We start from the raw sequence: 12,971 nt of genomic DNA, 5'->3' as shown, positions 1-12,971 counted from the left end.
TGGCGGGACATGCCCTTTATTGGCTTCATAACCGGGAACGATTGCAGGAAAAGGCTTGGGGAGCAGATACCATCACATGCAGATATACACCCCTTGGGCTACCCTCCCTCTTCAATGAAGACTCAAAGCTCGCCTCTCAAGGACTTTCAGTGTTCCGAAGACACTGCTCTTGCATGCAGCCCCTGGGTCATATATATTCTACTGCTAAAGACATGGGCGCCTATCTTCCCCCTGAACTCTTCTCGCATCCAGAACTCATTTGAACAACCTCCTCCCCTTGCCTAATAGGTGAAGTGTATATATCTGGTAGTGATCCAACTACAAGCCCTTTCCAATGACATCTTCCAACAGACACTGAGGACTACATGAACAGGCCTTGCACATTTTTAAAAATCGCACTAGTCCTGCAGTGCGAGTTACTTAGTTTACATACTTGAGCCAAGAGAAATGCACTCGCCCCAAGGTGGCAAAATATTTACCAGTGCTTTTTGTGAAATGGAGCATGTCCCCATAAGCAAACTTCATATGCGGTGCAGTGCTGGCAAGCATGCACAGTGAAACTTGCATTTGCTATTTATTGCAAACAAAGTGTGTTTGCAGTAAATGGAAAATAAGTTTGTAACATCCCCCACTCGCCAGCAAGGTCCACTATCATGCAAATGGTACCCGCTCTTCATAAAAACTACTAGCCAATGCTAGTGGGCTACTATATTTTGCGAGCCCTGACGAAGGACCAATTGTTAACCTTCTGATACAAGACACTTTGCGGCCTTGTAGCAAAGATCAGTGGTTTGCTCCAGCTCTTTTGATCTCCCTCAATTCCCTTTTCCGACCCAGTGCTTTCAAGCAACTGAAAGAAGGCATAAAACACTTTTGAAAAAATTAATAATTTACACGCTCCTTAAGCAGCTAAGATATCACCCTACAAAAACACACAAGATGCTGTTGGGCAACTGATTTGCAAACAAGCTTCTGGCCGAACTAAGTGAACTATGACAAAGGTTCAATAGATCACTAAATGCAGAAAATTCTGCACCGGGGAAGTGTCTTCCACGCTTCCTACGGTAGCTGAAACCTTCAGACAGTTTCTGCATTGGAAGTCGCAGAAGAACATTGTGTCATTGACCGAGCAGACATGCCGCAGAAGAAACTGGTAGGAGCTACCCACCCTGTAAAAGGATGCATCTATTGTTTCAGCCTCCACTCTATGGCTTACTGTGCATGCATGCATAATGTATTTATACACTCAAATGTTTTGTTTTGCTTGCTCCATGTTCTACTTTTCTGCTTATTATGACCTCTACCCTTTGCTATAGCTAGCAACTCTTTATTCGTACAGTGGCTGTCTCTAATAACACTGCACTAGCTCCCTCTAACCATTAGCACACCTCGCCTACACTTAGGTTTTCAACACTCTCTGCCTTCAGTTGCTGTCTCCATCTTTCACTAGTCAAGATCTCCATTCGCTCTATCTACTGACTCTCCATACGGGGGCGGGGTGCACCCTTAGGCTCGCCCAGATATTTTTCACTACAACTACCACCAGCCTTTGCCAGCATAGTCACTGGCGAGGAATCATGCGAGTCGCAGTCCAAAACATGTGAAGAGCCACAGGTTGCAGACCCTTGCACTAGCCCTGTACGTGCGATCACCATCTACCCTCACTGCGGCCCTAGTCTTGCTCTTTCAGTTTGCAGGTATGTTATCCCTACACTTACGTTCTCTATCAACACTCTAATCCCATGATGGACGCCTTTTGGCACTCTACCTCTACTGGTGCCCGCTCCATCTATCCCTCTGCATTTTACTGTTGCTCTCTCCGTCCTTCAGCACGTGAGCCCTATGCCTGCTGTCTATCGGCTGCTTACATCTCCACTTGCTATTCCCATCAAGCAATACTCTAGCCCTGCACCTCCTGTCTCCATCCATTGGCACTCTAGACTTACACTTGGTATAAATGCAGCAAATGACCATCTGTTGGCAGTCTAGTTCTACAGTTGCCCTTTGCCTCTAGTGACACTGGCCCTACACTTTTTGATGTTTTTGCCATCAGCGTATCCTTGCGCTTGTTCTAGCCATCTAGCCAAACACTAGCGTTTCCCAACGAACTGCTTGCTCTGCACTTTCCAGCAGCCTTCTTGATGTACACCTACTCTCTCTATAAAGACTCTGGCTCTCACAAAGTATTCCCACTCCAGCCCTCCTTGTTCTGTACATCCATCGGCACCCTCGTCCTAGCCTACTCTTGCTCTGACCACCTATCACACTCGAGTTTAACCCTGCATTTGCTCTCTTTAGATCTATTCCCACGCCCCCGTCTCTTGCTATCCCTTTCAGCATTCCAGCTGGGACACTCCCCCTCTCTCTCTATTAGTACTCTTGCCCCACTTGTGTGATCTTAGACCAATGCCTTCAGTCACTGCCCTTTATCTCTATGCGCGTGGCTTCCATGGCCACTGTCCTATTCAGGCTGCCAGAGATGAGCTCTGTCCAAAGGTGCATTTCCTGATGTGTCAATCATTGTCTGGCGCCAGTAGAGCAGAATTGCTGAAGTTCTTCGAAAGGGTCCACAGGCAGTGAAATGGTTGCAGCGCCTGCTAGTCACTGCACATGACACGCTTACATTACAGCGTGTTAATGATCTGCTAAGAATTCCTAATTAAGAGCGCACACAGTGTTTTTTTTTAAACGCGTGCATTTAAACTAATGATATATTTAATCCTTAACAAGTACTGAATCTACTCCACACTCATAGTTCCCTTTTCGTGTGTATTTGTAGCCAAACAGAGTGGTCAATGTGTGGAGTTTGTTCAACCCGCCTGACAAACACCCGTGTCTTCATTAAGTTGATCCCTGCGCTACACATGTTTTTATAAATCTTTGCACATTCTGTTTGGGAATTTTTAGTAAAGTGGTATTACGATGTCAACCTGTTTTAAAAAAAATAGCGCGGAAAGCATAAAGGGTGATAATGTGTTCACTGGTTAACTGTTCTGCATTTTACATCCCTGTCATTCATTACTGGAGTAAAAGTATTCTGTGTTACTAGACTGGGATTAACGAAGCTCCTTATTTGGTTCTAGCGCCCTCTAGACGCTTTACATGAAATGCCGATGTGCTGGTGAGTTGCAGCTCCCCCGTGCATTCTGAATTAGAGATGCATATATTGTTTAAATCAGTGTCCATTTGAACTAATCATGCTCGGTAATCACCTAACCATTAACAAGTTCTCAATCTACTCCACATGTCAGGTGTGTTTACCAACCACAAGAGATAGCAATAATAATATTGCGTTCTTGTATAGCGCTTCATGAGAGACTACCATTGCGTATGAGCACTGTAAATCTAGGTGCTTTTATTACCCTCTCTTCGACTTGGTCTTGATTTTTTGACATTTGGAAGTAATCTGAATTAGGTTATGCATATTGTTCAAACAAGAATTGGCAACACCAACAGTTTTGGCATGTGCATAGGATCAGCATTTTCTAGGCACTGACTTATGGTACCTGGGTATAAAATGGCAAACGCTTTAACATGGTATTAGTATCTGGCTATATTACAAGAGCCACAACTGATGGTTTTTGGCAGGAATTTAGTGCAAGAGACAGATGCAAGGACACACATGCTGCTTATATATAAAAGTGTTGGAGACACACATAGGTGAACCATTTTATGGAACTGGTTTAAAACTGAATTGAAGCCATTGCAATTCAGAAGACCGCTTAGAAAGCACAGAGCTAGCTCAAAGAGATCCCGGCAGATATTTTTTGGGCAGGAGGAGGCAGTAGCGGGTGGAAATGGCCAGAGGCTAGCAGGATAATGGGCTGTCAATGGGTGGGAACAACCACAAGCAGTGTGCCCCTCCTCACATCCCATCAATCACCTATCTTTACTTTGCCTGGCAATTGTTTCAACGTATAGGTAGCGCTAAGTGCGCCACTTAATAGCGGAAACTAAAAATATCCATTTAAATTAATGATGCTTGATAATCAATTAACCCTTACCACGTTCTCAATCATAATAACAAAACACACGGTGCTTTGACGTGAAGTTGAGTCTATTCTCACAGCACCCGTGACACATATTTGGGAATATTGCTGGGGTCGGTTCAGCATGCACATTAGGGGCCTCCAAAACCGTGTCCGGGTTCCCTGAATGGGGAAATACCGGCCCATTCTGATTATGGAGGGCCCGGTATTTCCTCCTTCAGGGAACCCGGGCCTTCCCCATTCCCATTCAAGCCCCTATAGGGAATGGGGAGGGAGCTAACAACGGGCCCATTCGTAATGGGCCCATTGTTAGCTCCCTGGTCCCCTCGCGGGACCCGCTATGGACGTCTGGTTTTTCCAGACGTCCATAGCGGGTCTCACGAGGGGACCTCGTAATATAGCGGAATGGGTTTAACGGCGCCGGCACCATTAGCGGCGCCATTAAACCCATTCCGCAATTGTTATGAGGCCCCAGGTGTTGCAGTACATGGGCCTCATTACGACCCTGGCGCTGACGGAATGAAGGGGGCCGGTACGGGACCTGCCCCCTTCATTCCGTCAGGGCCGATTACGAGGTTCCCTCCCTTTGCGGGAACCGGATCAGACGTTTGGTAAAACCAGACGTCTTTTCCGGGTCCCGCGAGGGGAAGAGGGAGGTAACAACGAGACACTTGTAATGTGCCCATTGTTACCTCCATCCCCATTGCCATTGAGCCCTATGGGGGCTCAAATGGGAATGGGGAATGGTTCCTGCAAGGAGGTATTACCGGGTCCTCCTATGTCGGAATGACCCGGTAAGTCCCCATTGCAGGAACCCGGTAATGGAGCCCAGTTTGGAGGCAGCCATGGAGCTAATAGCTCCATGGCTGCCTCCGAACTCGTAATGAGGCCCCATGTGTTTTAAACACATACTGGAAAGTGTTCATTGTGAGTTTGCCCTTGCCTTCTCGATATTTGAAATCCCTGTTCTGGATGCTGCAACAAAACAATGCACCAACCCGAGAGGGGTGAGGGAGTGAATCACCCCGTCCAACATAGTACAATTTTCAAGTCCTAGCTTCAACAGCATAGTTGCAACTATTTGACAGAGGTGTGACCCTTTCACTTCCGGAGTACGGGTTCAAGTCCAGCCCCGTAGAATACGCTGAGTCCTAAGAAAAATTTGGTCCATTTGTCAGAGACTCTGACAGAGCAATCCACGCCCCCATCTTGCCACGCTTCACACGACTGCTTCTATGATGTCATTACACATCCCGGCTCACAATTGGAAAGTTGCTGAAATTATTTGCACGCAATGTCACACTGCTTTTCTCATGATGATCTGCCTAAAAGCAGTGCCGGATTATCCATCAGTGTGCCCTATGGGACCCACTCCTTTTAGGAGCCCTGTGACAACAGATCAAAATAAAGCGGTGCAGAAAATTAAAAACGTATTAGGAGATAATTTGCAAGTGGGGCGACATTTTGACTGCCTCTGGATCTCAACAGGGTTTAATCCGGCACTGCCTAAATCCTTTTCAATCAACAGTGTTACAAATATCAAGTAATATAGCACACCAAATCATAATAATGTATTGACATCTAACTGCTAATACTTACAACACATCCTTGCTCGCCACTTGGAATAACTGGGCCTTTTGTACTTTGTGCATTGTTTATACTTATGCAGTTTTTGTTGGTACGGTCTGTGTATGCTTATGGTTTTCTGTGGTATTTGTACAGCACCATGAAGCCGGTTCCTCTGGTTCTCTGCGCTCAATAAACATTACTAACTGCTATTATTACCATTACAGTCGAAAGTCCCCTCGTCTGTTGCAGGTCACATGGGCTGCACAATGGTGCGATCATGAGTGCACTCTGTGGCAGGCTAACAGTCTCGCCCCGAGAGCAGGGTCGCACTGGGGCATCAAATTGCCTCGGGCAGCAATGAAAAAGTGGCCCACAGTTGCAAATAGCAATTCATTCCTTTTGTGACAAACTGAACAGTCCCCAAAGGGGAGTGTTTTGATAAAAAATGTGATGCAAATTGTGCATTTTAAAGAATATGTATTCAGCACATTGGTCAAAACTACTAGCCGCATAGTGAAGTAACTCAAACTGGCCCACATGGCCCAAAACAAGTGGCCCACTTTGACCCCGAAAACTGGCCCACACTACCATTTTGTGTTTTAGATTCAAGCATTACCCTACAGGCCAACCCAAGCCTGCCAGAGAGCATTCACTGCTCATTGTGGGTTATGATATTATAGATATCACCTGTCAGTCAAGATCAGGTTTGTTGGCAATACGGCCGACGGTCCCTGGTCATGAATCACAGGGTGTCTTTACCGTTCTGTGTCATTTAATGAAATGTCTCAGTTGGAGGGCAGTCCTCACACTGTACACGTTTCTGTTTGAATGGCTTGTTTGTGCGGTTTATGTAGTCTGTTTGTGGATCATTTCAACAGTTGCACGTATCTGTGTCAGTCTCCAAGTTGTGCGTGTAGCTGTTGGTAGTTATTCATGGGATGTGTGATACTCGTGCGTTGTCTGCTAGGTCGGACTGGGGTATAAATGGATTTGGACATCAATGAAAACGTGTCCAGCAGTCGCAAAATGCCAATTCATTCATTTTGTGACAGACTGTTTTAAGTACAACATAAGAGGGAGGGAAAAGTGTTGCAAATTGTTCATTTTAAACTACATTTACTGTAACAGTGGTCAAAACTACTAGCTCCATTGTGAAGTAACTCATCAAACTGCCTCACTTTGGTAAAAGAAACTGGCCCACACTTAGCATATTGCCTTATTACCCTATAGGCTAGTCCGAGCCTCGTGGTGTAATGTATGCTCCCTTACTGGCATAGAAGAAACCGCAGGTGAGGAGTATAGTCAGGGATCAAGTCGAGGGTACACGCGTCGGAGGGGGCAGAGTCCACCTACTTTATTCAGATGGGGGCCTTAGTCCCCTCAGCTAAAAGAGAAACATTGTATGTCCTCTGGGATCAAATTGCAGTCGCCAGGTTTGTAGGCCGACACTTCACCACTGCACTATATAACCTGATGAAAAATAACAAACAACTAAAGGTGAAATGTCCCATTTCGGGAACTGCAAGTCCCAGGAAAAACATTTGTATTGGCACTTGGAGTTTAAAACATGCACACCTTTTAATGTTTTCAAAAACACTATTAGAAGAAAATATCCTGTCTTGGTTTTGTGTTGAATTTATGAAAGGCAAATGCATTTTGACATGTTCCTATGGAGTACCCATTTTACTATAAGAACTGACCACAGACCCCATGTCATGGAGACTGCTTAGGCTTTCGACTCAGCTCCATCATTATAAGTTCATGGTTGAGTACATACCATGATTTAGCAATGTGGAATCCGACTGTTTGTCCAGAAGGCCAGTGGAAGGCAGAGATGACCGTGTTGACTCAGAATATAACGTTGTGTAGAGTGGAGTTGAGGTCTACTCTGAGGTTATATGGCTTCAGGAATCAGCAATTTCATTAAATGAGTGAGAGGAGGCCCACGAAGTTTATACTCAAGGCAAGACTATTTTGTTTTGAAGGGTCGCCATTTGAGCGGAATCTCAGGGGGAACCTCATGCTTTATGTAAAGCTTCTTTGGCGTTAAGTGTGCAAGAAAATTGCATAATGCATGGTGAGGAGTTGGTGACATGTTTTTCATTAAGATCAAAACTTGTGAGCTCGTTAGGTGCCATTCCTCTGCCTTCCTTTACCGAACACATGTCTCTCCGCTGCAGTTCTGACTTATACTTGCTTGCAATGAGCACTTACCTTGCCTTTCTTCACCACAGAACTGTCTCTTAAAGAGGCAGAGCAACCATATCAGCAGCACATTTATGCCTCGAACTTGGCTGGGCTGAATGAAACAAGGAATAAGCCCAATGTTGGACTTGCTCAGCGGGCTGAGGCTCATTTTTTACACCCATCAATTATTTTGGGAGCCAGGAGTGAGATCCGGAAAAGACAAAGGAAGGTGGAAAATCTAACCAAGGTTATTTCTTTAATAGTTAGGCAAAGGGAAGCTCTAATTTATAATACTGATGATAATGACTTAGCTTTCTGCAAAAAAATCATAAGCTATAGTAGCCTACTAAGGATCTCAGTGTTGAGAATTTAAAGTACTACCCTACGGGTCAGGCCATTCCCAAGTAGAAACACATTTTTCAGTGAAAGTCCCTATTTTGAGCGAAGAGATTAGCACTGCAGTCAAGTTCATGGACACCGATATTACATGGCCTGCGGTAGCGGCCATGTAGTTATGGTTAAGTTGCTAAACCGATAGGAAGAGCACTTTTTGGGTGGTTATAACTTTTCTCCCCCTGGACGAATCCTCACCAAACTTTGCAAAAAAAGCATATGTCCCACTCTGAATTTGATTTGCAAAATTTGGTGACATTTGGTCAAGGGGGGGCAAAATTATAGGGGGGTCCCAAAAATTATTTTTTCTCATACACATTATGGGAAAAAACTTTGGTCATGCCTACAGCCCAAACCGCTGGAAGGATTTTCACCAAATTTATGACAGGAGCGGTGGCTTGGTCCCGAAAGCATGCTTTTGTTAAATTGGTGTAAATCTGACCAGTAGTTTTTTTTTTAAATGACCAGAACGCAAGGCAAAACAATCTGTGATATCTATGTCTGCTCCGCGGACTCACTTCCCTGTGCGGTCCGCGGACTGGCCTCTGACTGGCCAGCAAAATTCGCGGACGCGGCCGCTGATTGGCTGGTGAGAAAACGTGAAATGCGTCGATTTTCCTGGAACGCCCGTCATCTTGGATTTGCTGACTGTTTTTGGGGTCCGCCGACAGAGCAGTGAAAACATTTAAAAAAAGCAACATTGCACTTGTCAAACTCAACAAACAATCTCTGGGGCGGTGGGGGGATGAGGATGGGATATGGCCATAGGAAGCCAAAAAACGGGTTGTTTCACCCCCCGACAGTCCGCAAACACTTTGGATGTCCTGGGGAAGTCCTGTGGTGTTCACAGACACTTCAGATGTCCTAGGATATCTGTTCCTATTTCTGCATTACAGTGTTGGGGAAAAGCAGTTTTTGGATGGCTTATAACTTTTGCGCCACTCAATAAAACTGCATGTAATTTGGCAATTTTATTCTAGACCTAATCCTGAATGGTTGTGCAAAGTTTTGTGGGATTCTGTCCAGAGGGGGGCAAAATTAGAGGGGGGCTTCCAAAATATTGTAAAGGCATATAAATGTGGTGTCATTTGACGAATCTGCACATTTGGCAAAAAGATTTTGGCTCTAGATATAAATGGTTTTCTAAAGTTTGGTGGGATTTTTCACAAGAGGGGGCAAAATTAGAGGGGGGGGTCTCACTATTTTTAGATGACTTATAACTTTGTTGCTATTTGACGAATGTGAACAAAAGTTTTGAGAAAGATTATAGACCCAACCTTCAATGTTTGTGTAAAGACTGAATGGATGTTGTCAAGTGGGGGCTAAGTTTTATGACTATTGTATGTACATACATTTTGACACTTTTTAAAAAATAAAACATGGGTGGATTTCGAGCAAACTTGTGAGGAGCATTGGCAAGGACATTAAAGCATGGTTTTGCAAATGTGTCCGTGTTTTCTTTTTTGACAAATGTCATAATGTAGGAACAAAAAATAGTCATATACCTTTGGCGACTGAGGTATAGCCTGTGGCTGTCTGCAGTAGCCAGATTGTCTAGGTCATGGCATAAGGTCATGACGCGGACAATCTGGCTACTGGCCATGACCGCTAGGTTAAAAAAATTGTGTTAAAGTGGCCATGCGTGGCCATGTCTACCTGGGACCGGCTATGTGGTAAAGTTATTCGAAGGTAGGATAGGTTTGAAAAGGAAAAAAAGTGCTTGCGGTAATATGTTCATAGGGTTTTGCAGGCTGCCATGGCAAGGAGAGAGGGCCGGTGTACGAAGCCCTGCCTTCTCTTTCCATGTTGGCTGTTGTTAGGGAGAATTCTCCTGAATGGCTAATTTCCCTTACCTACTGAGTCCCTCAGCAGCTTTGCTGGATTTCTAGGATTTATTTTTTTTCACCTGGTAAGAGTGTGAGCCTTTTTTCCCACTCTTACCTGTGTTTTGCTGTGTGTGTTTAACATTTTCTTGTGTTCATAGACCGTGGAGCCTCACCTACTCCGTAGGCATCATCTTTTTACTGTGTGTTACACAGCACATTCAGTGCAGTGACAGAGGGTTGTCTTTTTGACTTCCCAACTCCGACTCCATTTTCTGGGACTGACTACTGTCTCCCAGAGCATGTAAAGTTGCCATTGACTTTATTAGTTTCTTTTAAAAACTCACAGACCCAGTGCAAACTATCTTACATAGAGAACTGGAAAGGGTTAATACTTATCCCTTTTTGTCTCTTTCTCTTGGAGCCTTGTTTCGCTCACCTTTTATTAAGACATGGCTGGTGGCAGTGGTAACTACCCAATTTTTCCTACTGCGGTTATATTAAATAACCCTGGTATTGTTTTAGGCTATCTTGGTAGCCTCGAACTTAAACCTGCTAGACCGAATACGTTTTTATACGGTTCGGGCTGGGTTAATTCGCCATTTCTCTTTGTAAAAGTCTTTCTCGTGTTTTACTCTGCACGCCAAACCAGGTTTGGTTCCTTTGTTCACCGTCCTTTCGCGGGCTTCTGCACAGAAGCCCTCCTTAGGCGCCTGAAAGTCTGGTTAGGCAGGATGTGAGGGAGGGGATTTAGAACCCTGCCATGGGTTCCCTTGGTAACCCAAGTCGCACTCCTGTTTGATTGGCTAGGTGACTGTCCCGCCAGGACAGCCACCCTGCTGTGTGACCGACAGCCCGGCTGTGTGAATGGGGGAAAACGGCATAAAAAGCAGGTCTCTGGGGCTGTAAAGGCAGAGTCGCCACTGGAATGAAAGAACCGAAGAGGAGCTGACAGAAGAGGAACCCTACAACGACTGAACCGCCCGGTGAAGCCCTGGTGCAGGTCTGAATCTTCATACTCCAACGACAGGGAAGATCTTGAAGGAATCTTCTCCCCTTGAGCTGGTGGGACCAACCAGTTCACCCAAACTGCAAGCCAGGTCCCCCTCCTCTGGTCGAATTTGCTGTACAGAGCTACAGTGAACCGGATAGCCAGGAAGGTCGGATCCTGCTTTGATTTTAAGGAGCACACCTTTTATTTGTTGCTCTAATCTACTGGTTTCTTCCCTGGGCAGTGCAGGACCCACCAGTCTTCCTACTTCGTGTCAGTCCGACAGTCGCTTCAGGAACCGTGAGCCTTCGGGACCTGCCAGGAACGTCCGCCTCAGCTACAGCTGCTTCTCCATTTTAAGGTACTGTTCAAATCCGGTTGTTCGTTTCGTCCGGCAGCGGTGAAAGTGTGTGAAACCTTTCGCCAATCCGAGGGCTTGTCCTACTCTATTCTTTAAACTAACCTTTCTACTGACCAACTCCATCCGGAACCCTTTGCAAAGACTTAACCGCAAACTACCCTGAACTGTGTGATCTTGAGCAAAAGACTTTTGTCCTATTGACTTTGGCCCTAAGCTTTTTGATTTGATTCCCTCACTGTAGTTCCTTTTTCTAGATTGCTATGCTTACTTACCTGTTGGTGCTGCTCAATTTCTGCCTAACTTTGTCTTTCCCTCCCTTTTAAATTATTGGAGTGCCATTTTGCTCACACTTCATTTTTGAGCTTAACTTGTCCAACATCTATTGGGAGTGTTGTGGTGTATTAAGAGTGTGATTTTTCAACTGCTTTACCTTAGTGAAATGTTTTACAACTGATTTGTAAATAAATGTATATTCTTTTACTCAGAAACCTTGAGTCAGTGTTTGTTTGATTCATAGTAATTGCTGTCATTTGTGTAACTATTGATACTGCTCACTTGGTCTTGAGATAAGTCTGGCTGCTCAGCCATCGCTACCACTTTACTGTGTAGTACAGGCTTGTACCAAAGGTGAATCTGTACTGTCACTTGTAGTCTTAATTGTGTGTGGTGTTCCCAAAGGGTACTGCATAAGATTCTGCCTAAAAGCTGTCTTGGAAAAGGATTTTGCTTCCTACATCGGGAAGAAAAATCTATTTTTTTGGAACCCTGGGTTCCCACTTTGGGAACAAGGGGTGCTAATGGCCTTTATCGCCCAATTCAGGGGCTGCAATGGATGATAATGGTCCGTAGCCCTCCTTATTTATTTATTTATAATGCGCCAAAGCCTGCAGACATCAGGCTGTGTGGTTACAGTATTTGTTGAGGAAGACAGCTTACTACTTGCTGGGAAAGGAACAACCTTTCCGAGCGAACTGCGGCATTGGATTTGGTGTGGCGGCGCATGGAGGTGGTCCCTTAGGAGTACCGTCCAGGTAGTCTGCGATTGAGTGCAAACTCAGAGCTTTTAACTTTGGTAGCTTTATCCTTTGGTACACTCCCAACAGTAGCAAAGAACTGGCACACCCCTGATTCGATCTTGGTGCTAGAAGTAGGCACTTCCTCTACCTCATCTTCTTGGTCCTCTTCATTGTCTTTGAAAGCACTGCACTTTTTTGTTGTGAAGGTCCTCCAGCTGGTGGTAGCTCTTGGGAGGAGGGATGGCACTAACTGATAGCATTTTTAAGATAAATAGCAGTTTTGATAAAATTCTTCCAAGTATGTACAGTGTACTAGATTGGTAATAGATAACGAGTACGAAAAGGTGTAGGAGGTGTGCAAGGGAAATTTTGAAGTTGAAAGTTCCTAGATCATAAGAAAATGCAGTTCCGAACTGTCTTCGAAGCACGGATCCGATCACGAAGTGCAGACGCCTTCGCGAACACGTCACCATGCCGCGCGCAAGCGTATGGTTACGTGGCACTGTCCAGAAGGTCTGCGATAAGTCAGACGTTCCCGGATGTCTACGGATGCAAAATTATTTCAAAAAGTTGAAAAAACAGTATAGACGTGTTACAAAAGATGCTACAAGGTGGGAAATGGCAGAGTTTTACGGTGAAACT

General features: G+C 45.0%; 1 protein-coding gene across 1 annotated transcript in view; it reads left to right on the top strand.

Annotated features, from left to right (window-relative positions):
* The first annotated feature begins 1,099 nt into the window (after positions 1-1,099).
* The window catches only part of SLC2A11 (solute carrier family 2 member 11), a 539,079-nt gene continuing 527,207 nt past the window's right edge, over positions 1,100-12,971 (top strand). The window contains exon 1 of the mRNA XM_069619918.1: positions 1,100-1,153. Coding sequence (XP_069476019.1) covers positions 1,136-1,153 — 18 coding nt within the window. The 5' untranslated portion in view covers positions 1,100-1,135. The remainder of the gene's footprint in view (positions 1,154-12,971) is intronic.

This window comes from Ambystoma mexicanum, chromosome 10, assembly GCF_040938575.1.
Source record: "Ambystoma mexicanum isolate Mex_15411 chromosome 10, UKY_AmexF1_1, whole genome shotgun sequence".
Classification (NCBI taxonomy): domain Eukaryota; kingdom Metazoa; phylum Chordata; class Amphibia; order Caudata; family Ambystomatidae; genus Ambystoma; species Ambystoma mexicanum.
This window is presented reverse-complemented; position numbering and strand designations above follow the sequence as displayed.